The sequence below is a fragment of the Mesocricetus auratus genome, unplaced genomic scaffold, assembly GCF_017639785.1.
Source record: "Mesocricetus auratus isolate SY011 unplaced genomic scaffold, BCM_Maur_2.0 Super-Scaffold_100676, whole genome shotgun sequence".
Lineage (NCBI taxonomy): Eukaryota > Metazoa > Chordata > Mammalia > Rodentia > Cricetidae > Mesocricetus > Mesocricetus auratus.
The window spans coordinates 107,811,667-107,837,100 of NW_024429266.1; the positions used below are offsets into that span (position 1 = coordinate 107,811,667).

Consider the following 25,434-nt stretch of genomic DNA (forward strand, 5'->3'; position numbering starts at 1 on the left):
ACCCAAAGTGCAAGGATTCTTAAGAGCCCAAGGCTGATTGATTGTTGTATAGAGAGGAGGGGGAGGGAGGATCCTGTTTGGATCTGATTGTTGTATAGAGAGGAGGAGGGGGAGGGAGGATCCTGTTTGGATCTGATTGTTGTATAGAGAGGGGGGAGGAGGGAGGATCCTGTTTGGATCTAGAGACGAATCTGAGACTGAGGGGTACCGGGCAGTTAGGGGTGGGGGAGGGTCAAGCCCCTGCTGTTTTCCCCTCAGCTGAGCATCTCCTCAGGCCCTTTGAATGGAAGGAAGTACAAGACAGGATTCCCAAATTTGTCTGATACTCGTTGAAAACAATCCCTTTGGGGTGGGACAGATACTGGACAGGTTCCTACAGAAAGGGTGCCGCCAACCCCTGCCTCCTGGGCCTGGGCTTTCCAGGGTTAGGGAGATCAGTGCTGAAGCAGAAGAGAACAGCTGGCCCTTCTCCATTGGGGTGAGGCTCCCAAAGGTGTCCCAAGACATTCTCTGTAGGCTAAAATATTCCCAAGGGTTTTCCTTTCTTGATGGCAGCCATCTATTGGTAACCCTAGTGTTCCTGCCTGATTCTGCTCTTATTCTGTAGGAACTGCCATCTTATATCATGTCGTTTGCTTATTTCAGTTGCCTAGTGCATGACTCTCAGCTAGGTTGTTTCTGACAGGGATCTAAGTATTTCATTGTATCTCCAGTGTTGATCAAGTACCAGCAAGGTACATTCTCAGGCTCAGGGGATCCCTCTGCAAGCAGACATCTAGCAAGAGGCTGGAGAGCACTCCCTGTGTAGCACACACACACACACACACACACACACACACACACACACACACACACACACACACACACACACACACACACGGTTGGTTACGGTACTTTAGAGTGGGCCAAGCTTAGTTCACTGATCCAGGCGTGGGCCGTAGGGAGCGTGCAAAGCCCGGGTGGGGACAAGGTGTTGATGCTTACAGATAGATATTATTTTGGACAATATGGCAACAAAATTAGGGGAAACATGGTAGTGAGGAATAACCAAGTTGCAGAGAAAGCAGACTTACCTGTTCAAATGTGGTCGTGTCTGAGTCCAAAGACAACCAGATAGGAGCTTGACATTCTAGCCACACAGGTTACAGTGTAGCCGGAGGTGTATCTTCAGGTGTCTGTAATGTGTGGGCTCCTGTGTATTGTCAGAGGGCAGAGACACTGGCGCTTATTAATGCTCGGTGATATCTCTTTGTGTATACACAGGAGAAGTACTGTTACATTTGCCCCGATATTGTCAAAGAATTCGCTAAGTATGATGTGGATCCCCGGAAGTGGATCAAACAGTACACGGGGATCAATGCGATCAACCAGAAAAAGTTCATTATAGATGTTGGTTATGAAAGGTTCCTGGGACCGGAAATCTTCTTCCACCCTGAGGTAAGAGCTGTCTCTCCCTGCAGAGTACGGTGTGTGTGGAGCGATGCTGCCCCCTAGTGTGTGTGGAGCGATGCTGCCCCCAGTGCGCACCGAGAGCCGTTCTCAGTGGATGGGTGCAGGGAGCGAGCTGCCTCACTGTGGGCCCCCGGGAGTGGGCCGCCTGGTTTGCCTTGCCGTAGACGCACCTGCTTTAACAGCTAAGGCTGGGCTGTCTTCCTTGAGATGAGGAAGAGCTTTGAAAAGCAACAGAAGAAAATGGATTTGAAGCTGGCCTCAGGGGGCCGGTGGTCACATAAGCCGCAGATCCCTAGGGCTGTTTTGCCCTGGCCCCTGCATGGAAGTGGGATTCAGACAGTCTATCCAGCCTGTGTCTGTCCATCGCAAACCAGTGACTGACTAGATGTCGCCCCCTTCCTCTGAGACTGTTGAACCTGAGCTGGGATTTGAAGTGTATTTGTTGCTGACGTTGTCATGCTTCAATTGTTTACCTGTGCTGTTGAATCCGGAGGAGTTTGTTTATTCAGCGGGACTGTTTTGCTCTGAGCACGCTTTCCCCTGGCAGCCTGGCTCACTCTCCTGTGTCACTAATTCCCACAGGTGCAGTCATCACTGCATGCCATGCAGCAGGTGCATGCGCCCTTTGCCTTCTCTGACTGGCGTGAGGTGCAGGGTTCTCCTCGGCAGGGCTGCCTGGCCGTCTCTAACCTCACCCATTTCGTGTTCCCGTCACTCCACACACACGTGCTCAGTCAGGTGGCATTCCTTTGACATCCTTTCGTTTCCACGTAGTGGGCTCTCTGTCCTAGTGAGGTGTATATGTGTAAGTTACCTTCAAAGAAATGAGTTTGAGGGGTCCCGAGACGTGTTCACAGCATGGACCGCTCTTGCAGAGGATCCCAGGTCAGTCCCAGCCTCCATGTGTGGTGGCTCACAACGGCCTGCTCCAGAGGATACAGAGAGATAATGCTCTCTTCTGTGCACACTATACTCACGCGCACAAAACCCGCACTCAGACACACACCTACACACCTAACTAAACATAAAAGTCCTAACGTTTAATGTTTCTTTTGTATTTATGTAAAATTTAGTTTGCCAACCCAGACTTTATGGAGTCCATCTCGGATGTCGTTGATGAAGTCATACAGAACTGTCCCATAGATGTGCGACGGCCGCTGTACAAGGTATAAGCTGCTTGGGTGAGATGCCCAACCTCATTCCCACACTGAAGGCCGTAGTTATAGCTACCCACGAGGCCTGCCTTCATCCCTGTTCTGCCTGCTCCTGGGACTGCTGCAGTGGTGTCCCTGAGCACTTTTACTCAGGGAGGAGAGGAGTGGAATGTTTGGGAATATGGCACCGCCAACCGAGGGATTTTCAAAACTCTCACCCTCCTTCCTCACGCTCCCTCTTGCCCTTTTTCTTCAGGCTGCCCAGGGCTTAGAACTTGAGGCTCTCCTGCCTCCACCTCCCTAGCACTGGGGTTTCAGGCCTGTGAGACACAGACACGTCTGGCTTGAGCAGTTTTTCTTTTCATCTGGCAAACTGGATTTGAAGTTAAGACAGTCTGAGCCACACGTACTGATTGAAAGAGGAAGGTGCGCCCCCTTCAGGCTATCTGGGAACCGCTCTTATTCATCCCCGGGCATTTAGGGTCAGTGCTGAGCTGGCATGGCAGTGGGACCATCAGGTCAAATGTGCACTTGGAATATATTTTTTCAGAATTCTTTGTCTGGAACTGTAAAGCTTGAAATGAGGGAACTCTAATAATCATACATAAACGGGAATATTGCCGACAGCCAGTTAGCAGGAGCAGAAATCCCTCCTTCATCTTCAGCTGACATTTGCATGTGAGCGTCAAGCCTTTGGCACTCAGCTTCATGATTCCATACTACACTCTGCCCCCTTGGACACCGCATTTTAAACAGAGAACGGTTCTTAGTCGCAATGCAGTAACTACTGCTGCATTCCACAGTAGATACCACACACCGTCTCGAAGAATGAGGGAAAGCACCCCACTCCCAAGAAAAAGTCTCTGGTACGAAACCCGCCACTGACGTGCAGCTCACACGAATGTACTTCACAGCCCCGAAGCTGTATACCAAACAGTTAAAGATCTCTGCGACAGACTCACAGTCAACTTCTGCCTTTTCCTCTTTCTGCCTTAAAATTGTTGGCGACTTTATAGTTAACATTATTTTTATGTGGAGCATTTTCCCACAGGTAACTCTTTATGGGTAAAAACAAATTATGATCCTATTTTTATTTGTTTCATGCCCCAAGTTGCCCTCCTCAAATAAGAAGCGCCAGGAAAGATAAGCTGAATAGACTGGTGTTTAATTAGGACGGCATATGCTCCCCGTGCCTCTCTTCAGTTTCACCTGCGTGTGTGTGTGCGTGCGTGTGTGTGTGTGTGTGTGTGTGTGTGTGTGTGTGTGTGTGTCTGTGTGTCTGTGTGTCTGTGTGGTCTTGTTAGAGAAGGCTAGGAATGTACACTGTATAATTGTAGGCAAAGTGAGTCAGCTCTGCGGAATGGGACTGTACTAATGCAGCCCGCTTATCTCAATGGATTTGACAGGCCTTGAGGCAGAGGTGGCCTTGGAGGTCATGGGGACCAGCCCTTAAAGCATGGTGACCCTGTGCTTTATGGAAAAGTGTAAAGCAGGGGGGGGGACTCAGGGACCTTGTATGTAGGTCTTGTGTTTATTAGGGGATTTTTCAGTTTCTTAATCTCATTGATTCAAACTAAAGGTAGCTTGAATAAAGCAGCACTCACCTGCACGAACCTCCTTTTAGTCTGGTTTGTAGCTGGGATGCTCTTTCCATTTTGGAATTACTCAGTTATTAAGTAACACTGCAGAGTGTGCTAACCCTGAACTCATGAAAGCTTTATAAACTAGCAAGACAAGGAAGCACATGACCTCTGTAGGTGCTCTAGGTCCTGTGCATACAGTTGGTGGTGTACAGGGTGTGGCTGGCCCAGCAGATGAGGGCCTGGGGTGGGTTTGATGTTGGAGTCAGGGTTCTGGTGGGAAGGCAAGTGGGCTGTGAGGAGGAGGAGGAAGTGAGTATTGGCCAGGGTGTCTTCTGCAGGGATGTTCTGCTTTGACCTAACCCCCTCCTCCCCACCACTGCTCTAGAGAGTCCACTTTAAATTTCCTTCTGCTTTTTTTTTCTTTTGATTTTTGTTTAGAGACAGGGTTTCCTCTGTGGCTTTGGAGCCTGTCCTGGAACTCGCTCTGTAGACCAGGCTGGTCTCGAACTCACAGAGATCCGCCTGCTTCTGCCTCCCCAGTGCTGAGATTAAAGGTGTGTGCCACCAACACCCGGCTTGTTTTTGTCTTTTGTTTTTCGGGACAGGGTTTCTCTGTGGCTTTGAAGGCTGTCCTGGAACTCGCTCTGTAGATCAGGCTGGCCTCGCACTCACAGAGACCCTCCTGCCTCTGCCTCCCCAGTGCTGGGATTAAAGGTGCGTGCCACCACCACCTGGCTCTTTAGATTTTTTTTTTTGACAGGCAGGGTCTCATACTATATGTTAGACTGACCTGGAACTCACTGTGTAATTCAGTTAGGCTTCAAATTCAGGAGGACCATCCTGTCTCAGCCCTCAAGCGCTGGGATGACAGTGTAAGCCACCAAACCCGGCTTGCATCTGCTTTCTAGACATGGCAGGTTAACTACCCTTTAGCCCCTCCAGAGCTGTGTAGAGGTGATCCCCGTTTACAGTTCTGTCTGTAGTTCTGTCCTAACTGTGAGTGCTGAGGTACAGCAAGGATGCCAAAGCCTCACACTAATGGTGGTACCCTGACAGCAGGACACAGGATGAGCTGCTAATTAGCGTGCATGTCTCTTTAGAGTTTCTGTCTCTCTCGCTCTCTGGAGCACTTGTATGGTGAGCTATGTCCTCAGCCTTTGGTTTTGCAATGTGCTAGCCTTGGACTTGCAGCTCTCCCACCCCAGCCCCCTGAGAATTGGGATTGTGGAAGTGCACCACCATGTCCTAGAGCAGCAGTGACTGGGTAATGAAGAGTGGAAGCGGGTATTGGCCGTCTACTGTAATTATCTCGGGTAGCGGCAGGTGTACAAGCCAGCTGTTTTCTGTGGGTCATTTACTTACAGGAGTGAGAGCAGAGGCCATTGTGGTTAGGGTCAGGATTGATGGGGGACTGCAGTAGAAGCATGGTCTCAGAAGAGACTCTGAGTAAGGACTGGATAAGTAGCTCACTGATTAACTATATATATATATATATATTTTAATACAGTTATTTGCATTCCCTTGTTTTCATTTACAGGGTGCTGCTGTGTGGCCTCGGTTGGCCCTGAACTTGCAGCCTTTGCCTTAGCTCCCTGATTGCCAAATTATGTGCATAGCACTCACTAGTTTTAAAAGTGTCGGTTTTCGTTAGTCCTGTGCTGAGAGTAACCACATGATTCTAAGTGCACAGTCTGAGTTTTTGTGTCTTGCTGCTTTCCAGGTCCTGTTGCTGTTCAGCAGCAACCCTGAGCTTCTTCTCCCCCCCCCCCGCCCCCGGACAGATTGTTCTTGAAATTACATTATTAATACAAGCCTTAAATCAACTAGTAAATAGCTGTGACGCATCAGTGTGTATATACTTAAGAACTACATTAAGCCGTTGCCTATGGCCACTGCCTGTAAGGGCTGCTGTTTCTGTCCCCATGTCACAGACAAACTGAGACAAGCCCTTGAATTACCGGCCCCTGGCCCAAGGCCCATCCGTGCATCTCTGTGTTAGTGAGGCTTCTGCATGCAGGGAGTCTATAGTACGCTGTGTCTTTGAACTTGTGTGCATTTGGGAGATCCATGTTAACTGCTAAATGGCAAGGTTGGATTTTGAGCCAGTGCCCTGTATCTTGGAAAACCTAGGCCTATCCCACTTTGTCACAGTGCGCATCACAGAAGAGGTGGTGTGAAGGAAGCCCTGTCTGTTTCTCCCTAGGATAGCCACTCCTTGGCCGACAGCCCAGCCTGTGCCAGTAGCTAGAGCACTATCAGCTGCACTTGTGTGCGTAAATATGCAGCTGGTTTCTTAGCCATGGTTTCTATTGCTGTGATGAACACCATGATCAGAAACAACTGAAGAGTGAAGAGTTTATTTGCCCTATGTGTCCCAACCACAGTCTGTCGTGAAGGGAAGCCAGGGCAGGTGCTCAGGGCAGGAACCTGGCGGCAGGAGCTGACGCGGAGGCCATGGAGGGGTGCTGCTCACTGGCTTGCTCCTCATGGCTTGCTCAGCCTGCTTTCTTACAGCATCCAGGACACCAGCCCAGGGACGGCACCACCTCCCATACCAACCAGCCAAGGAAATGTACCATAGGCTTGCCCACAGGCCAATCTGGTGGGGAACATTTTCTCAGTCAAAGTTCTCTCTTCCCAAATAACTTTAGCTTAGGCTAGTTGACAGAAAATCGAGTTATCACAGTAGTAGTGGGTAGGAAGGTAAGTATGGGGCTGCCAGTTGTTACTGTAGCCTTGGGATTGATTTAGAATTCAAGTCCTACTGAGAGCTGGGAAGGCTGGGCACGGTGGAATTGGCCACACTTCTTGACATTTATCATGGAGTTGAACTCTGCAGGAGAAGGGCGGAGTCACATGAGACGTCCTCTGCTGTGTCTCCGGAGACATTCACTGGTGCGGACCAGATTGTGGTGTGGGAAAGGAACCTCAGGGCTCAGCTGTGGAGATTTTTGTCCTTCTCGTGGCAGTGCCCACTGTGGGCCGACCCTAAGTGGGTTGACATCATCTTGTGGCTCCTTCAGGAAGCTGTCACTCCTTGGTTGCAGCTGCAGATAGGCAACCCTTTGGTCACTTCTCTCTCTCTGGCAGTGTTTGGTGGGCACCACAGCTGCTACTACAGCCACTAAGAAAGGGACTGCTTTTCAAAGCCAGGGTGTCATGAGTAAGCTGGAGTTAAATACTGAGACTTACAGATGCCCACTTTCTATGTGCTAACCCACCAGGTGCAGCCGTTAGGGAGGGTTCTTTCTCTGTGGCAATCTCAAGCCAGGAGTTGGCCAACTTCTTCTGTAAAGGGCCAGATGGGAAATCTTTTTGGCTTTGCAAAAGCCATATGGTCTCTGTTGCATTTACCCCATTCTGCCAGTGCGGCTGTAGGCAATATGGGCACCTCTAGAAGAGGTTGGATCCCACAAAACGTTGTTTACAAAAACCAGGCAGGCAGCTTGCTGTAGACAGTCGAGTCACTGGTTCCTAACTGTAGTGCTCTCTACGCATTTGAGAGTTAGGTGGGACTTCATTCCCGGTGGCTGTGTGTACAGGCGTGTGGTTAGCTCACCAGCCAGCCAGGGCTGTGTCTAGAGAAGCCTCCATGGAATCGCAGTGGCTGGGCTTCTGGCACTCCAGGTGTGCAGCTTTGGCCGGCACTGCCCAGACAGAGCTGCAGGTTGCTGAGGCAGCATTACTGCGTATTTGGAAGTGGTCGGTCCTTTGCCCATATGGGCTGACACTATGTGGGATGGAAGAAACATTCTTTGGAACCAGCATCATGGAACAACCATGTTTCCCTATCTTGCTTTACCCTGTGGCAGGGCCTGCTCTGCTTTGGGGTCCTTTCCTAGCTCCTTCTCCTGAGTGTGGACAGAAGCTTGCAATGAAAAATATCCTTCCACCTCTGTTTCACAGTGGCTAAATGTACAGATGATAGGTGCGTGAGCATCTAAACCAAACAGGTAAGGAAACACACTGCGTAATCTGTGTCACACATGGATGTCTCTCTGTGCATAGCCAAAGCCTGCGGGTGTCTGTAGGGGACGCCTCCTCTCTTTTATTCTTGTTCCCAGGCACTTCCCTTCTCCGTGACCAATGTTAGACCCATTCTTGCCGGTGACCCAGGCCCCTTTCACTCTGAGGCAGCAGTCAGTGGGTCAGAATGATAGGAGCACATGGCCTAGGTCCAGGGAAACTCAGATTAGAAAAGGGGAAATAACACATCTGCTGGACCCTGATGGTTGATTATCTAGATGGTAAGATGCCCTCTCCCAGGAATCATCCTCACGTGTGTTGTCCCTCCAGTTTTAGAGCTTTATGTAGACCAGCTGTCCCCCATCTGTGGGTGGAGACCCCTTTGGGGGTCGAATGACCCTTTCACAGGGGTGGCCTCAGACCATTGGAAAACACAGCTATTTCCATTAAGATTCATATCATCAACAAAGTTACAGTCATGAAGTAGTAACTATAATAATGTTATGGTTGGGGTCAGCACAGCATGAGGAACGGTACTAAAGGGTCGTAGCACTAGGAAGGTTGAGAGCCACTGCTCTAGACAGTGATGGTGGACATAATGACAAGAAGGGGAACCACAGAGAGCTCCTGGGAAGGAGTTTGGAGCAAGCGCCATGGTACCCTGTTTGGCACCAGAGGGCATTATCTTTCTTCTTGTGTGGAGCCTTCTTCTTCCTTGAGTAATCTAGACCTGCAGGGCCAAGGCTGTTATGTTTTCCTCCTTCACAATCTTGATGACCTGCAGGGCCAAGGCTGTTATGCTTTCCTCCTCTTGATGACCTGCAGGGCCAAGGCTGTTATGTTTTCCTCCTCTTGATGACCTGCAGGGCTTTATTGTGCTCTACTGAGTAACTAGAGGCTCACGTTAGATTGCTGGAAGACCTGAGACTTCCTGGCCTTCCAGCCAACATCTTGCCCAGCCTCTCAGGCAAGAAGAAAAAAATGGTAAGAATAAAAGATGGCTCTGAAAATTTGGACTGTTCACCATCTTGGTCTAGCCGATTTATCCTGTTCATGCTTGTAAGGAGTGTGAATTGAGGAAAGAATTAGACAAGAGATAGAGTCAGGAGGGTACCCAGTGAATACCAGGATCAGCCCCAAGTTTATTACTCAAAGCTCTTATAAACCCCAATCAAAATGGGGGGAGGCAAAAGACTTCCTTACCATGATACAAAGAACCTTCTCAATACCCCAAACATCAAGTAACCACACCCTAATCCAAATATCCTGTTGTTAAGGTAAAACATCCATTAGTTACTCCTTAGGCCAAAAATTCTGTTGTCAAGTCAAGACACACAATAGCCACACCTTAGGCCAAACATACTGTGGATTTAACCTCGAAGAAGCAAGAGTAAGTTTGAACTCTATGACCTTACGTCTAGATGGAATGGAGCCACTTCTGTGGGCCCCCATAGTTCACTCATCTCTATTGAGGTGTGATTGACTTAAAAACTGTGTATGTTTAAGGTGTGGCCAGGTTGATTTGATGTATGTGTCTGTTGTAGAAACCTGCCAAGTTAAGTTCACTGATTTACTCCCCACCTCGAGTAGCTTCCGGTGTGTGCATGGATTGGGACGCTTAAGATCTACTCTCCGCAAATTCCCATGCCCAGTCTACCTCATCATTAGGCATCAGCCTGCACCCTGCCCCACAGATCCTCATGTAGCAGAGCCTGGGCTAGGGTGGAGGTAGGCACCTCAAAGCATTTCCATCAGCAGCTAGTTCTTTCTCGGATTATCTGGTATTTAGTAGTTTGTCTGCTCTGCCTGAAGGTGGAGCAGTTAAAATTGCTCTCTCATTAAATGGGTTGTCTTTTCCTCCAGTTTGTGAAGTGTCTTGGATATCTGCTGCTTATTGTTAATTTAAGGAGGTTTAATATGTATGTAGTGGTGTTCGTGCCTTCAGCAATTGATCAAAAAACTGAAAATACTGAAATAACGAAGGGAACCACTACAAGCTAAATGTCATTAAAATGAATCATGCAATTATGATAATCAAGGGATGAGCATATTGCATTTAATTAGAGGGGATCAAGACAGGCTTTGAGAAGGCACCTTCTGAGCCAGTCAGACCTGGCCTGTGGAGCTGGCGTGGGAGACGCCAGCTTGGCGTAGGACCCTGAGCATAAAGTGAGAATCTAGAGGAATCCACCCTTCCCGAAGCCTGGGGTGCAGCAGGGGCTGGAGGAGGTGGCAGTAAGGGGATATCTGTCACCCTGCTTTGGCCCTGTGTTGAAAGCTGGAATAGACTATTTGTTCTATTGTCAAGAATATGTGACCACATCTTGATATGCTCACATTTGGTCTTTCTGTAACTAGTGGCTTGAGTCACAAGTCTATTATAGTAATTATCTTAGTGCCTTTTAAATCATAACAGCATGGGGCAAAGTAAAGGAGCTGTGTACATGATTTGTTAATGTTGACTCGTTCTGATAGTTGAAGCAGATAATTAGAAAACGTGTCTACCAGTGGCGTTTTTATCCTTTTCCTTCCCTACCCTTCAATAATGGGGGTCATATGCGGTCTAAGATGGGAGCAGATGGGACAGTGGTTGTTTAGATTTGGGTAGGGTCGTGGGTTTGAACAGTACCAGAACTTTCAAACTCACTTTACACTATTTAACCATAAATTTTACCTATGCCTCCTGCTAATGCACTCTAGAACGATAAGATTTATCTTTGTCTTAGTGCCAGGGGAAGCCTCACAGACAACTCGTCACTGCTTACTGAGTCCAGGGATTCTTATTGCAGTGATAAGATGAAGATGGTCATAATGCCCCTACTGAGGGACATCTGTTGGCTACTTTCCAGGCCCAGCATAGGAACTCAGGATGCAGACATGCAACTGCATGGGTGGGCATGGTGATTTGTGGGAGCTCAGGTTGGACATGGTATACCAGGGGATTCTTGCAGCTTGTATTCTCCGACTGTTGCACCACGGTGGATGTCTGCAGCTGTGGCATCCAGGCCAGTGCCACCGGCCACATGTGGGTATTGCATCTTTCAAACATTTTGCAACAAGAAAGCATTAAAAGTATAAAGTATAAATAGCAATATTGAACCAAGGGCTACGCTGTGGGACAGCTCAGATCAGAGTCCTGCTGGATGGTGTGACCTGCTCAGAACAGGGAGGGTAGCACAGGGAAATAAAAACAATCCATTTGGCAGAACGGTTTGTGGCACACACCTTTAATCCCAGCACTTGGAAGACAGAGGCAGGTGGATCTTTGAGTTCAAAGCCAGCCTGATCTTCAGAGCAAGTTCCAGGACTGTCAGAGCTACACAGAGAACCTGTCTTGGAAAAAAACGAAAGCAAAACCTAACAAAAACAATCCATTGGGCCTAGAGAGAGGGTTTACTAAGAGCACGCACCATTCTTGCACAGGACCCAAAACACTTGCTCACAACAGCTTGTACCCCAGCTCCGGGTTCCAGTGCCCTCTCCTGACCCCTGCACAGAGATGCACACATACACTTAACTGAGGACATAAAACAAATCTTGAAGAAGGAGAATCTGTTTGCAGGGTCAGGAGTAGAGTGTGTTGTGGGTGGGAAGGGATTCAGCATCCCTGGACCTGATATTTAAACATGGAAGTGAGCAAGGGGCCTGAGGTGTGCAGAGGGCGGGGCCTGGGGGAGAACGGTGAGTCACACTGTGTGCTGGCTCTGACTCAGGAAAGACCTGACTTTGCGTGAATTTAGACTGAGTTTGTCCTGAGGGCCACGGAGGATTTTGGGAAGGATGTGTGCAGTGGTCTAAGCAGCACTGCTCTTCCCCTTCCTCCCCTCCCCCACCTCTGTTCTCTCTCTTCCTTTTCCTTCCTTCCCTCCGGTCTCCCCCTGCTTCTCCCCCACAGTGAAGTTACTGTCCCCTGTGAGGATTGGTGTGTGTGAACAGTGGAGCTGCCGAGCCTGGAGTTTGTAGAGCGGGCTGGGAACTCAGGCAGGCACAGCCACTGCACGCAGGGATAGAATCCCATCTGGGGCCACCGTAGCACACCGCTCCTCTGGCCTTCAGCTGACTGGGTCCTCACCTGCCGCAGCATGCCACTTAGGTTGGCAGTGCCTGGGCTCATGCTTGGTTCAGGCACCAGGTGTGGTAGTGTGCAAGTTGACATACAAAATTCACCCTAGAAACCAAGAGAGTCTCAGAGGGAACCCTGGAAAGTAACTGTCCCTGGACCTGCCAGGCGACACTGTCCCCGCAGAAGGAGCTCTGAGAGGGGAGTTGCACGGAGGCCGACGGGATGCAGTGGGTGACCCCTGCACTGGTTGTCACTGGGTGGTAACAGCCAGCCCTGAACGTTTGCGTGGGTTTCACCAGGGACGTGGTTGGTGTCACACACTGTTGCTCAGACTTTGTACCTTAGCTGTCATCTGAACCTGTAGCTGCTGTGATATCTAAACTTCAAGAGCAGAGGCCACCCCTCTCTGTGTCCCTTTTCCTTCACGAAAGGGAGTGGAACCGACGGAACCCCACATGCTCTGCAAGCGTCCCCCTTTTCTCCTGTGCTGGGCACTGAACCTAGGGCCTTGTATATGCTAGGCGAATGCACCACAGAGCTACATTCTCAGCCCCTTAACATTTGTGTTTTGACACAAGGTCCCACTAGGCTGCTAAGGGTGACCTTGGACTTGCTCTTGGCCCAGGCAGATCTTGCTTTCAGTCCTCTTCCCTCAGCCTTCTGAGTAGCTGGGATTGCACCAGATCCCGCATGAGCCATTAACATTATGCATGTAGTTACACACGATGGCTCACAGGTGGCGCTGTGTACCCATCAAACTGAATTAGGAGTGCCTCAAGCTTGAGATTCACTGACCTTACAACAGGAGTGGACAGTTTGGCTATTTTTGATGTTGTGTTAACTTTTTCGAACAGGTTGGAGGTGGGACTTACTGCCTTGCACTAGGCCAGCCCCCCTTTCAGAGAGCCGCACCCCCAGACCACATTAGAAATTGACAAATGAACTTGCTGGTGGTACAGATTTTATTTTAAATCTTTCTGACTTAAGCTTCAGGTGACTGACAGGTTGTATGTGTGTGTCTAATGTGGTGCCCTGGCATTATCTACCAGCAGAGAGAAGGGACCTTTCCATGTGCAAATATAACTTCAAATGGAGACTTTCTGGCAGGGAGGTAATTGCAGAATGGCACTGGAAAAAAAATCTAGTGGGTTTCATGAATACTTGACACCCTCACACTAAATAAAGGGGCTCTGTAGGGGGAGCCAGAGCCGCTTGGGCAGGGGATGAAGCATTAGGGTGTAAAAACCTACTGCATCATAGGAAGTTTAGACACTGTAGTGGGGGCAAAGGTCATTATTGCTCATTTAAAATGAGTGTTCAAGTTAGGAACGTGAGATGCTCCAAAAACATCCATTAAAAACAAAACCGGGCGGTGGTGGTGCACGCCTTTAATCCCAGCACTCAGGAGGCAGAGGCAGGCGGATCTCTGTGAGTTCGAGGCTGGGCTGGACCGACAGCCTCCAAAACAATACAGAGAAACCCTGTCTTGTAAAACCAAACCAAACCAAACCAAACCAAAACAAACAAACAAAAAAACAAAATCACTCTGCAGTCCCTGATTATCAGTATTGCTGGACTTTTCTGACTGCCCTGAAATATAATTAGGCGGGTGATGTGTCCTGACATTTATATTCTGTATCCTGCACAGTATTATAAGCACAGTATTATAAGGAATTAACAAATCAAAACTTTTAAAAAACATCACTTTAGTGAAGTCTGTTTCAGTACTGACTTTTCCCTAGGTTTAGGTGTTTGGTGTTTTTCTATACTTAGATCACATTTTTCTTTACTGTGTTACATTTCCGGGTATGCTCTAACCTGGATGGGAGTCTCTGTTTCCAGTGCTTTTGAGTTGGAAGGTTCTAATTTGAGAACTTGCTTTCTAAGATGGCTTCCCACCTCACTGGGCCTTTGAGTTCATCCAGTCATCAATGACAATGTTAAGTGGGTGTGTGGGAGTAGCTGGGTATAGGAAAACTACTTTTTAGATGATTGCTATAGGCAGTACTGGTACCCATGAAATGTACTGATTGTCTAATGAAGGACACTTGTTTTCTGTCAGGTTCCCTTCAGAGGGACACACATGGAGTTCTGGCTCCCAAGGAAAGTTTCTTGAGAGGCTCTGTTTCCACCATCTCCACCATCTCCTCCATCTCCTCCATCTCCACCATCTCCTCCACCATCTCCACCATCTCTTCCATCTCCTCCATCTCCATCATCTCCATCATCTCCACCATGTCCACCATCTCCACCATCTCCTCCATCTCCTTCATCTCCTCCATCTCCTCCATCTCCACCATCTCCTCCATCTCCACCATCTCCTCCATCTCCACCATCTCCTCCATCTCCTCCATCTCCTCATCTTACAACTGTCTGGTCACACCCCCTCACCAGGAGCGGAAGCCGAGGCCAGAGAGGAGTGCTGTTCACTGGCTTGTACCCCATGGCTTGCTCAGCCTGCATACAGCACCCAGAACCACCAGCCCAGGTGGCACCACCCACAGCCAGCTAGGCTCTCCCACATCAATAATCAACCAAGTAAATGCACGATAGGTTTGTCCACAGGCCAGTCTGGTCGGGGCACTTCCTCAGTGGAGGTCCCCTGCTCCTAATGACTCTAGCCTGTGTCAAGTTGACACAAAAGTAGTCAGCAAGGGACTCTGTGTCCTCAGGTAATGTGGGAAGGGCTTAAGGAGCAAACCCCAGGCTATGCCAGGAGGGCCTCTGCTGAGGAGCCTGAATGTTTGATCTTCAACCCATGTTTTACTGATTAGCTTATTACTGGGTTGTAAATGTTCTTTCTATGTTCAGTCAGGTGCGTGTGTTGCGGATTTTCCCCTAGCCTCTGGATTGTCTTAGTTTTTTTAGTTACTTATTTTGCACAAGAACAGAAATGTTGAATTAGTGAGGTTCAATTTATTTTTTGTTTCTATTTTTTTCTTTCGATGTACTATCTAAATATTTAATTTACCCTCAGGCAGGTCTTAAAGCTTTATACATCATTTTATATATCATTAATTAGTTTTAGAAATTCTGTCGTCAGCCCCTGTATCTAGGTCTGCGGTCTGTTCCGAGTTAACTTGCGTGTCCGATGGAAGATGAGCGTGGATGTGCGGACGATGCGGATTCCCACACTGTTTGCCTGGAGAGGCTGCTCTTTCCCAGTGAGGTGCCTGCATGATGTGTACACAAGTGCTGTGTGTAGCCTCTGTGTCATGCTTCCTCTCTGAAACTGCAGAGAAGCCAGATGGACCCGGCATGTTCCACCTTGAGAGGCCACCTAAGAACTTAAAGCACTTCAGAAGTATTCTGGTGGACATTTATCTTATGCCCTAGTGAATTATTTTCTAAGAAATCCATTGCAGAGACATGCCACGTAATTGTGAAAACTGGCCTGGATCGTGGACTGGCAGGGAGGGTGCGGTAAAAGCTGAGAAAAGGCACAGGATCAGGGCAGGACAGGAAGAGATTTACGGATGCATCCATGAAGATGGCAGCTGCATGGTGGTCGCACTTCCAGTAAGAATACATCTGAGGTGTTTAGGAGGAAATGCGATGATCTCAGGGGTTAAAAGAAGGGAGTGGTGCAGGAGAGAACACGGCTGACCCAGTGTTCATGGAGATCCGCCTGCGCCACAGGGCACTTGTGCTAGCTTGATGTTATTTCTAAATAGAAAATGTTTTCAAATGCAAAACGGTGTAACAGACTCACGTAGCACATGCCTATAGTCTCTGAAACAGGAGCTACACAACAGAACACTGGAGGGGCAACAGAGGTCATTATAGTAACTCGCTGCTTAATATCTGCCCTTTTCTGGGAATGTAGTCTTTTAATGCACTAAAATAGCTGTTAACAGTGACTTTTTAAAAAAAAAAAAAAGCAAATAGAAATCTTGTTATTTTTGTTGTGGTTGAGCTCCTGGACCTTATGCATGCTAAGGCAGGTTCTCTTCCCTGAGTAACACCCCAGCCCCAGAAAAGACATTTCCTTGAAAAAAATGAATGGCTATTGTAGGCGTGAGTTGTCACTGTGATGATGTGCTGTATTATGGTCTGTCTCTGAAGCTAGACTTGTGTTGGGCAAGCTGCCTGTCAGAAGCTTGCTAATGATCAGTCTCATCTACTTCAGTGTCTTGCGGATCACTAGCTTGATGGAGATGAACTGTTGGTATTATTACCAGGCCATATGCACAGAACTGCTGCGCCGTGACCTTTAACGTGAGCTGATTTGCAGTTTAAGTCCCATTCTGTGTTTGATCAGTTTTCTGCCTCAACAAAGTCAACTCAAGACAAGCCTGCAGGGCTGCCTGATCCAGATGGCTTGCTCACAGGGTGGGAACCTGAGAGGACTCAGCAGAGTCAGGACGTCCGTGGACTCTCAGAAACAGGGCCCTTCCTGGGTGACACACTGCTGTCATCGCCTTCTGTTTGCTTTTCCCGGGGGCTTCGCTTTCCTGAGTGTCACTGGTGCTGTAATGTCCGCACACACATTTACACATGATACATTCTGTGCATGGGTGTCCTCGTTTCTGTCCCATCTACCTTTTTCACCATCCTGTCCTTCTGTCCATATTCTCAACATTCGCCAAGTATTTTCTGAGACCAGGATAGGGCTTAGTGAATGCCTTGACTTCTGAGAGTTAAGGCTAGTTAACTTCTAATTCTTAGTGGCCTGCTTAGCATCAGAAGAGTCCTGAGCCCATGAGAGGTCTCCTGCAGTGTCTGGGATGGTAGGAAGAGGACTGGGCATACTCCATGCCATCTCATTCTTTCACAGGGACAGGACCCACCGTTTGAGGTCAGGGCAGGGAAGTCTTTGCTAGGTGCTCTTGTGCGTCGGTGTTGGAATCTAATGCGGTGCCTTGCTTTGACTGTCGTGTGCAGGAATAATGACTTTCTGTGACAACCACAAAAGCACCTGGCACGGAGGTGTCCTCTCTCCCCGAAGAGGTGAGCAAGCAAGAGCCTAGCAGGGCCCAGGCTCCCCAGGAGCTATGTCCATGGCCCCAGGATTCTGACAGGCTGTAGCAATCCGCGCCTGAAAGGTTTCAAGAAGCTTTTATTTATAGTGGTCAGAAAAGAAGATAAGGTAGAAAACCATCCAGAGCACCCTTAGAAACCCGCAGTCAACCCACACTCCATCCTTGTCCATCTGCAGCCCTCAGTTAATTCTTAATTGGACAGAATCCAGCATCTGTTGCTCTAGGAATAACTGGCTTATGTCTGTTAGGGAGAGGAGCCAGTGGACGCTTGAGGCTTTTCCCGGGGACACGAATGCCAAGAACACTTTTAAAGTCTTCCTAACAGTGAACAGCAATGCGGGGGGGGCGTGTCTGAGAGGAGCTGGGTCAGAACACACTCATTCTTTAACGTTGCTACTTGACTCGCCTTCTGGGGACATTTGACACATGAATGCTGTTGACAAGTGGCATAACTGCTGATGAGTCTGGTCTCTGACAGTCACACTTTGTCCCAAGGGTTTCCCCACATGGCAACAGAAGATGACAGCATGGTCCTGACACTGACCTGGAGGTCTAGATGTAACCAGTCACCAGGAAAGAGGCCGGTGCTTAGTAGGGCTGGCGTCTGGGTAGTGAGGACTTAGATGCCCGGCCTAAGAAAGCGGTCAGCAGCTGCCGCTTTCCCCCACTCACCAGGCTCTCGGTACCAGGTGATAGCGGGGACAGATGGCACACTTCCGCTTGGCTTTGTCCAACACGCCTGTTAATAGTTGGGTTCCACGAGAAAGGGACCACTGGCTTAATGTGGTTCTCCTGTTGAAACTGGGGAAAACTCCAGGGCTGGTCAGGGTGTGGCCTTGGAGAGCCTCTCCCTACTGGGGAGCTCTGGAAGTTCGCCTCAGAACGCTTCCTATCTGACCTGCAGGCGCCCTCCAGGAGCCTCCCAAAGACTTCTGTCTGGAGACGACAGTGGCTACTCAGCTGTGGTTTCTCATGGCCTTGTGGCTCAGCTGTGTCATGGCCTGTCGCGTGTTGTCCCTGAAGGTCCTCAGCTTAGGTCCTGGAACAGTGAGGGCTTCTTGTAGGCTTTCCCAAGTCTACAGGTGGATTATTAGAGGGGAAATCTCTACAAATACTCAGGTTGGAACTGGAATAGGCTCCAAGGCTTCTGACCAGATCTGAGGTGGCTTCACATGGCTCTTCTTACTCTACTGCCTGCCCTGCCAATCCTGCGGCCCTCAGCTTGGCGGACTCTCACTGGCAAAGGGCAGCACTGAGCAGAACAGACCCACCAGACTTTGGGCTCCCTGGCTTGGGCCTCCCGTAAACCTGTAAGAGGTTTGCTGGCTGAGGAAGTGCCTGGCGGCAGATGTTCTGCAACTACACAAGGCATCCCAGAAGGCAAGTTTGGGGACTCGTGGATTCTTGAAGGATGATTTTTATTTTCTTTATAGTTTTCTCAAATGATATTTTCTGTCAGAAAGTTAAATGAGGGCAATTTCACTTTCATTGTCCTAAATAATATTCTGTAGCCTGAGAGAATAGAACTGTTATCTTTCATTGTAACAGCCGGACGGCTTAATGATTCTCGCCCTTCCTCACCCATCAAATGTCAGACGCACTCACATGGAAGAGGCTGGAGTGCTCGTGGGCTGTGGCAGAGGGAGGGCGCATTTGAAAATGTTTCTCCAGTGGTTTCAGTAAGCTTTCTTCCACATCGCCCCTCTGAGGGGGTTCCAGTATGAACGGAAGGAAGGCCTGGTTGGCTCTTAAGGCAAAACAGTTGAAAATCAATGCTAGTGATGTGTCAGGAGCCTATGTGTCAGTTAGTGTAGCTTTCCTGGATTCTTGGCTCTCCTGAGGGTTCTCCCTGGGGCAGAGATGGGCGGTGTGGGGAGGAGCGTGCAGGCGCGAGTAGCTATGTGTTTTCAGTTGCTTACAGCGGTGGATTACCAAGGGGAGTGGCTGGTGGCATGCTCGTTAGGAAAAATAGAACCCGTGACTTTTGGCTAGTGGAAGGTCCCAGGTGAGGGAATCAGGGGGACATAGTAGTGAGACCACGGTAGACAGTCAGGCATGGTGGGGACTCAGGCGGTCAGGCCTCAGCTCCACAGACAGATGGCATGGTAGAACTTGCCCATGAAGCAGGACTGGAGGCCCCTTTTTATAGGTCTCTGAGGAAGCAGGAAGGCATCTCAGAAAGATTCTGCTTGGAGATGAAAAAATACAGCTCTTACCTTAAAGGAAATAAGTCTTTATTCTGGAGCCCAATAGGAGTGACTATGATCCAGAAATGCAGATGTAGGTTATCTAAATTCATGTTCCAACATGAAAGCTGCTTCATAGTTTTACAGAACAAAGAAAGTAATAAATCAAGGCAAGTTTAAAACATACAGTAGTGGGTATATCAGAGAAGTAGATACAGGGAGATGGGGAAACCTTTTCTTTTTTAGTTTTTTTTTCTTTTTTACTATTAGTTTATTTTTTACATTCCAATCCCAGTTCCCCATCCCTCCACTCCTCCCACACCTCCACTCCCCCCTCCCTTCTGCTCCATGGAGAGGGTAAGGCGTCCCCTAGGAAGTCTACTAAGTCTGTCCCATCATCTCCTTGAGGCAGGACCAAGGCACCTCTCCACCCCCACGCCCCTGTGTCTAGGCTGAGCAAGGTATCTCTCCATACAGAATGGGCTCCAATAAGTCAGTTTGTGCATTAGAGTTACATCTTGGACCCACTGCCAGTGACCTCATATATTGTCCCAGTCACACCATTGTCACCTATATTAAAGGAATCTAGTTCGGTCTTATGCAGGTTCCCCATTTATCAGGCCTGAGTTAGCGATCTCTCACTAGCTGGGGTCAGCTGATTCTGTAGGTTTCTCTATCGTGGTCTTGACTCCTTTGTTCATATTATCGCTCCTCCCTCACTTCAATTGTACTCCAGGAGTTCGACCCATTGGTTAGTTGTGGGGGGAAACTTTTCTATAGGTCTCCCTCGGATGCTGTCTGATGACTGTCTTGGTTTGGTGGAAGCTAGGGGGTCTTCTAAGTTAGTAGATTACAAAATGTTTTTAGCTTTAGTCACAGGATGGTAGTTTTGGCACCGAGGTGGGCAAGGAATGGCTGGCTCTTCAGAGGGCTGAGCTGGCCTGGGATAGGTGACTCGTCTCTGCTCATTCCAACCTCCCCGTGTCACCACAGCTCTACTCAGTGTCCGCAGACACAGTGCCTTTCCAGGAATTCGCGTTGCCACTGCGGACTTCAGGGAAGGGCCTGGGGGGGGTAGTCACTGGTAGCTCTGGGAGACTGGGAGAAACGGGGGCTAGTCACACCAGCAGGCCCGCTGTGGAGCAAGTCCTGGACCATCACAGGCAGCTTGGTCTCACCCAAGACTGCTTACCATCCGCGTTTGTCTTTCAGAACGTTGTTCTTTCTGGAGGCTCCACAATGTTCAGAGATTTCGGGCGTCGTCTACAGAGAGACTTGAAGAGAGTGGTGGACGCCCGGTTAAAGCTGAGTGAAGAGCTCAGTGGGGGCAGGATAAAGGTAGGGGGCTGTGTGCAGGCCGCTGTCCCCCAACACGGCAAGCGGGACAGCTGGGGTGCGATGCCTGCATTCACTGGAGGATGTCTTTAAGGTCACTCGTATCCTCCTTTGCAAGATCAGGCATGAGTGTGTGTGTGTGTGTGTGTGTGTATATATACATACACATGCACGAGTGTGTGTGTATACATACATATGCACGAGTGGGTGTGTATGTGTGTATGTGTATATATATACATACACATGCACGAGTGGGTGTGTGTGTATGTGTGTGTGTGTATATATATACATACACATGCACGAGTGTGTGTGTATACATACACATGCACGAGTGTGTATGTGTATATATATTCATACACATGCACGAGTGTGTGTGTGTGTATGTGTGTGTGTATACATACACATGCACGAGTGTGTGTGTGTATGTGTGTGTGTGTATATATATACATACACATGCACGAGTGTGTGTGTATGTGTGTGTGTATATATATACATACACATGCACGAGTGTGTGTGTGTGTATATATATATACATACACATGCACGAGTGTGTGTGTATGTGTGTGTGTATATATATACATACACATGCACGAGTGTGTGTGTATGTGTGTGTGTGTATATATATACATACACATGCACGAGTGTGTGTGTATGTGTGTGTGTATATATATACATATGCATGCACGAGTGTGTGTGTGTGTATATATATACATACGCATGCACGAGTGTGTGTGTATGTGTGTGTGTATGTGTGTGTGTGACCAGGTGCTACAGAGACGATTAATTTATGGTGAAGAAATGTTCTCATTAAAGTGAGACAACTGCTCCATGCTAGGCTGTGTCTGTCACAGCTCCTGGGCGCTGGAATGCCACCTGGGCATCTCCTTGAGATGGGCATTGGGAGGGGAGTGAGAGCAAAGAGTCCTCTGCTGTGAGGGTACCTGTTGCATTGTGTTTTGTTGTAGTGTTGGGGGTTCACTCTGTTATTGACCTTGCTAAGCCATCTCAGCCAGGCAGAGCACTTCCTTTCCTGGGGCTGGCACTGCAGTGTGGCTGAGGCTGTCACTGGAGGAGGACACTGCCCATCGCCTGACAGCTGGGCCGATGGGCTGTACTGTGCAGACTAAATGCAGTTGCTTTCTTTTGCAGCCTAAGCCTGTGGAGGTGCAGGTGATAACACACCACATGCAGCGCTACGCCGTGTGGTTTGGAGGCTCCATGCTGGCCTCAACTGTAAGTCCCTTTCTAGACTGTTCTGTTGTCATCTGTGTGTCTCTGTTGAGTTTGGATAAACCCTGTCTATGAAAATTAAACAGCATGTATTCTGTTTGTGTGGCTTTAAGCAGACAAAATTAATTCTGTTCCATGTAAAAAATGTTTTAGTTACCATTTAAATTGTATATCTCATTTACAAGCACCCTGCTAATGGTGGGCTACAGAAAAACATGGGTGTGTGAAATCTAAAAGTAATTCAGAGCATCCTGGCTTTCGTGTGTGTGTGTGTGTGTGTGCGCGTGTGCGTGTGCATGTGTGTGTGTGTACATGCACAAGTGTGCAAATTGTGTGAGGAAGCCAGAGGTCAACGTTGGATGTCTTCTTCAATCACCTTTGCAATTTTTTTTTGAGACAGAGTTCTCACTAGGACCTGGCTCACCAATTAGCCCAGACTGACTTGACCAGGGATCTCCAGGGCTCCTCCCGTCTCTGTTTCCCCAGCACTAGTATTAGAGGTGTACACTGCCACACCTGACTTTCCGTAGAGTGCGTGGGTGAGCTCAGGGTCTCATGCTTATGTGACAAGCATGTACCAACCAAGCCACCTCTCCAGCCCCTCCTTGGGTCCTTTCCAAGTGATTCTTACTTATTAATATTTCCCCCTTGAGTTTGTTAGCAGCTATTTTTAGTTCAGGTTAACAAATATTTGATCCTAATAAGTGGAAACTGCGTCAATTTGTTGTTTTCCAGTGCTGGGAATTGCTGAGTGAATTTTAAAAAGTGAAATGAACTTCTGCCTGGCATTCATTCACCCAGGTCAGGGTTAGGACGGTGGTTGCAGAGGGACCTCTGGATGAGGATAGCCCCTCCCCTTTGCTCAGTGGTTTCCTCTTCCCTCCTGCTCATCTTCTCCCTCCCGCCACTCCTCCTGCAGCCGGAGTTCTTCCAGGTCTGTCACACCAAGAAGGACTACGAGGAATATGGCCCCAGCATCTGCCGCCACAACCCCGTCTTCGGAGTGATGTCCTAGTGTCTGCCTTGGAGCTACTGTCTGACAGTGTCATGTTGGGAATAAGTGTCCTTCAGAACCCAGAGCAGCCCGGCTCCTGTACATAGCAGTGTGGCATTGGTGTGTGAGCAGCCTGCTCTCATCACCGGTGGGTGGGGCCGGGCGCAGTCTTTCCAGTAAAGCCATTTATCCCGTGACTGTTCGTGGCCCTGCTCCTCCCGTTGTCCCCCCTCATTCCCCTCCCACTTTCTCTCCTTTCCATCCGAGCTTCTAGTTGACAAGCCCAGCTCCGAAGGAGTTCATTGCAACCCTAGAAACTACTAAAGGAACACGTGATGCCAAGTGGTTTCTCCAGGAAAGAATGTGGGACGGACCCCTGGCCTTCCCAGCCTATTTTTGTAAATAAAATGTTATAAACTTGAAATACAAATTGATGTTTATATTTCCTATCATTTTGTATTTTATGGTATTTGGTATAACCGGCTGATACTAAGCATGAGTAAGTCTGGATGTCACAGAGTTCTGTAGTGAAGTGTTTAATTGTGAGGCATGTTCTGATGTGTGTACAGGCAAACAGAACAGCAGGCTTTGTGCCACATGTCTGCTGGGAAGTGATCACATGTCATTGGGATGATATGAACTCTGGACACTAACCAGTGTAGTGTGAGAGTTGCTGCAGATGTGTCTGACCTCTCTGGGCTGTTTTGCAGAAGATGATGGGTTAATGTTGCTGAGCGATGGATGAAATACTATCTGCACTGTTGTAATAAAAGCTGCTAGCATCTTTATAACTGCTCCTTGTGGTGTCTTCTGGCTCCTCCATCCATTCAGAGACCCTTGGGTTAGGTTATAGGTCTGCAGAGGATTTGATGATCGATACTGTGTGCGTGCGTGCGTGTGTGTGTGTGTGTGTGTGTGTGTGTGTGTAGAATATTTTAAAAGTGATGACACTCTCTCCCCTAGAGTAGGTAGATGACCTGATTGATGTCTTTGGGTGGGGTGAGGATGTCCGCGGGCTGTCCAGGCTCCCTTCCTGGGAAAGCTTTCAGTGTTTCTCTGGCATCTGCTGAGTCACCCCCTCACTCAGATGTAGGATAGGAGAATCCAGTGTGCTCCCTTTCCACATAATTCTTGTTACCTTAAAAATCGCCATTGTAGCCTCCAAGTTGTGAGGTGTGATTTACTCTGAGACTTCCCTTTGTGGCTGTTTGGTTTTACTATTTACATTGGGAAGTGAGTTTGAGCTCTGTAGCCTCCTTTATCTTCAGTTACTCGTGGCCATCCCAAGTCTGAGAATATTCAGTGGAAAATTCTGATAAGCAGAGAGACTACATTCAGGTACTGTGAGTAGCTTAAAACATTTATCATTACTGTATGTGTGCCTGGTGGGTGACGTGTGGGTACAGGTGCCGAGGTTCACATGTGGAGGGCAGAGAGAGGACAAACTTTTAGAGTCAGTCCTCCCTTTCACCCTGTGTGGGTCCAGGGATTGAACTCAGGTCTCTAGGTTTCCAAAGCAAGTGCCTTTACCTGCTGAGCCGTTTCACTGGCCCCTCATGCAACTTTTATCATAGTGTAATTATAATTACTCTAAATTGAACTCTATAATTTTAAATACTCAATGAATGTTTATTAAGTTAATATACACATCATCCACTTTGCTTGCTAGTCTGTGCCCGTGCACGTGTGCACACATGAACACATACACACGCACACACATACACACACACACACACACACACCAGCATGGTAGTATTAGTAGGCTTATAGTCTCAGCATTTATAAAGCAGAGGGAGGAGGGTCACTACAAGTTTGAGGTCTGCCTGGTCTACACAGTGGGTTTTAGGTCAGCCAGGATACATACATAGCAAAGACCCTCACTTGGCCTATGAGATGGCTCACTGTGTAAAAGCTCTGACAACCCGAGTTTGGTTTCCATCACTCATGGTGGAGGGAGAGAACTGAGACCCCAGGGTTGTCCTCTGACTTCTACCTTTATGCTGTGGTACATATGCTTATGTGCATACACATATATACTGCTAATAAAATACTTTCAAAATTAAAAACAGTAGCAAAACCCAATATATACGTATAAAAATATATACGTGTTCATACACAAACAGAGATGTGTTGTGGCTTATGGTATGGCTGTGTACCGGGGAGCTCATCGAGAACTGAACATCGAGGGTGTTTACTGCACCTGCTGAACGTCGTAGCGAGGGTGTTTACTGCACCTGCTGAACGTCGTAGCGAGGGTGTTTACCGAACCTGCTGAACGTCGTAGCGAGGGTGTTTACCGCACCTGCTGAACGTCGTAGCGAGGGTGTTTACCGCACCTGCTGAACGTCGTAGCGAGGGTGTTTACCGCACCTGCTGAACGTCGTAGCGAGGGTGTTTACCGCACCTGCTGAACGTCGTAGCTAAGCTGAGCCTCTTCGGGTGTAGCCATCATAATCACATGAGCCTATGCGTAGGCAAAACTGCCGAAC

The 25,434-nt window shown here is 48.5% G+C and overlaps 1 protein-coding gene across 4 annotated transcripts in view; it reads left to right on the forward strand.

Annotated features, from left to right (window-relative positions):
- The window catches only part of Actr3b (actin related protein 3B), an 88,301-nt gene extending 64,568 nt beyond the window's left edge, over positions 1 to 23,733 (forward strand). For all 4 annotated transcript variants that reach the window (XM_013123749.3, XM_005084208.4, XM_021235416.2 and 1 more), the window contains 5 exons: positions 1,264 to 1,437; positions 2,526 to 2,618; positions 20,599 to 20,724; positions 21,871 to 21,954; positions 22,871 to 23,733. In XM_013123749.3, coding sequence (XP_012979203.1) covers positions 1,264 to 1,437; positions 2,526 to 2,618; positions 20,599 to 20,724; positions 21,871 to 21,954; positions 22,871 to 22,966 — 573 coding nt within the window. In that variant the 3' untranslated portion in view covers positions 22,967 to 23,733. The remainder of the gene's footprint in view (positions 1 to 1,263; positions 1,438 to 2,525; positions 2,619 to 20,598; positions 20,725 to 21,870; positions 21,955 to 22,870) is intronic.
- Positions 23,734 to 25,434: the final 1,701 nt, after the last annotated feature.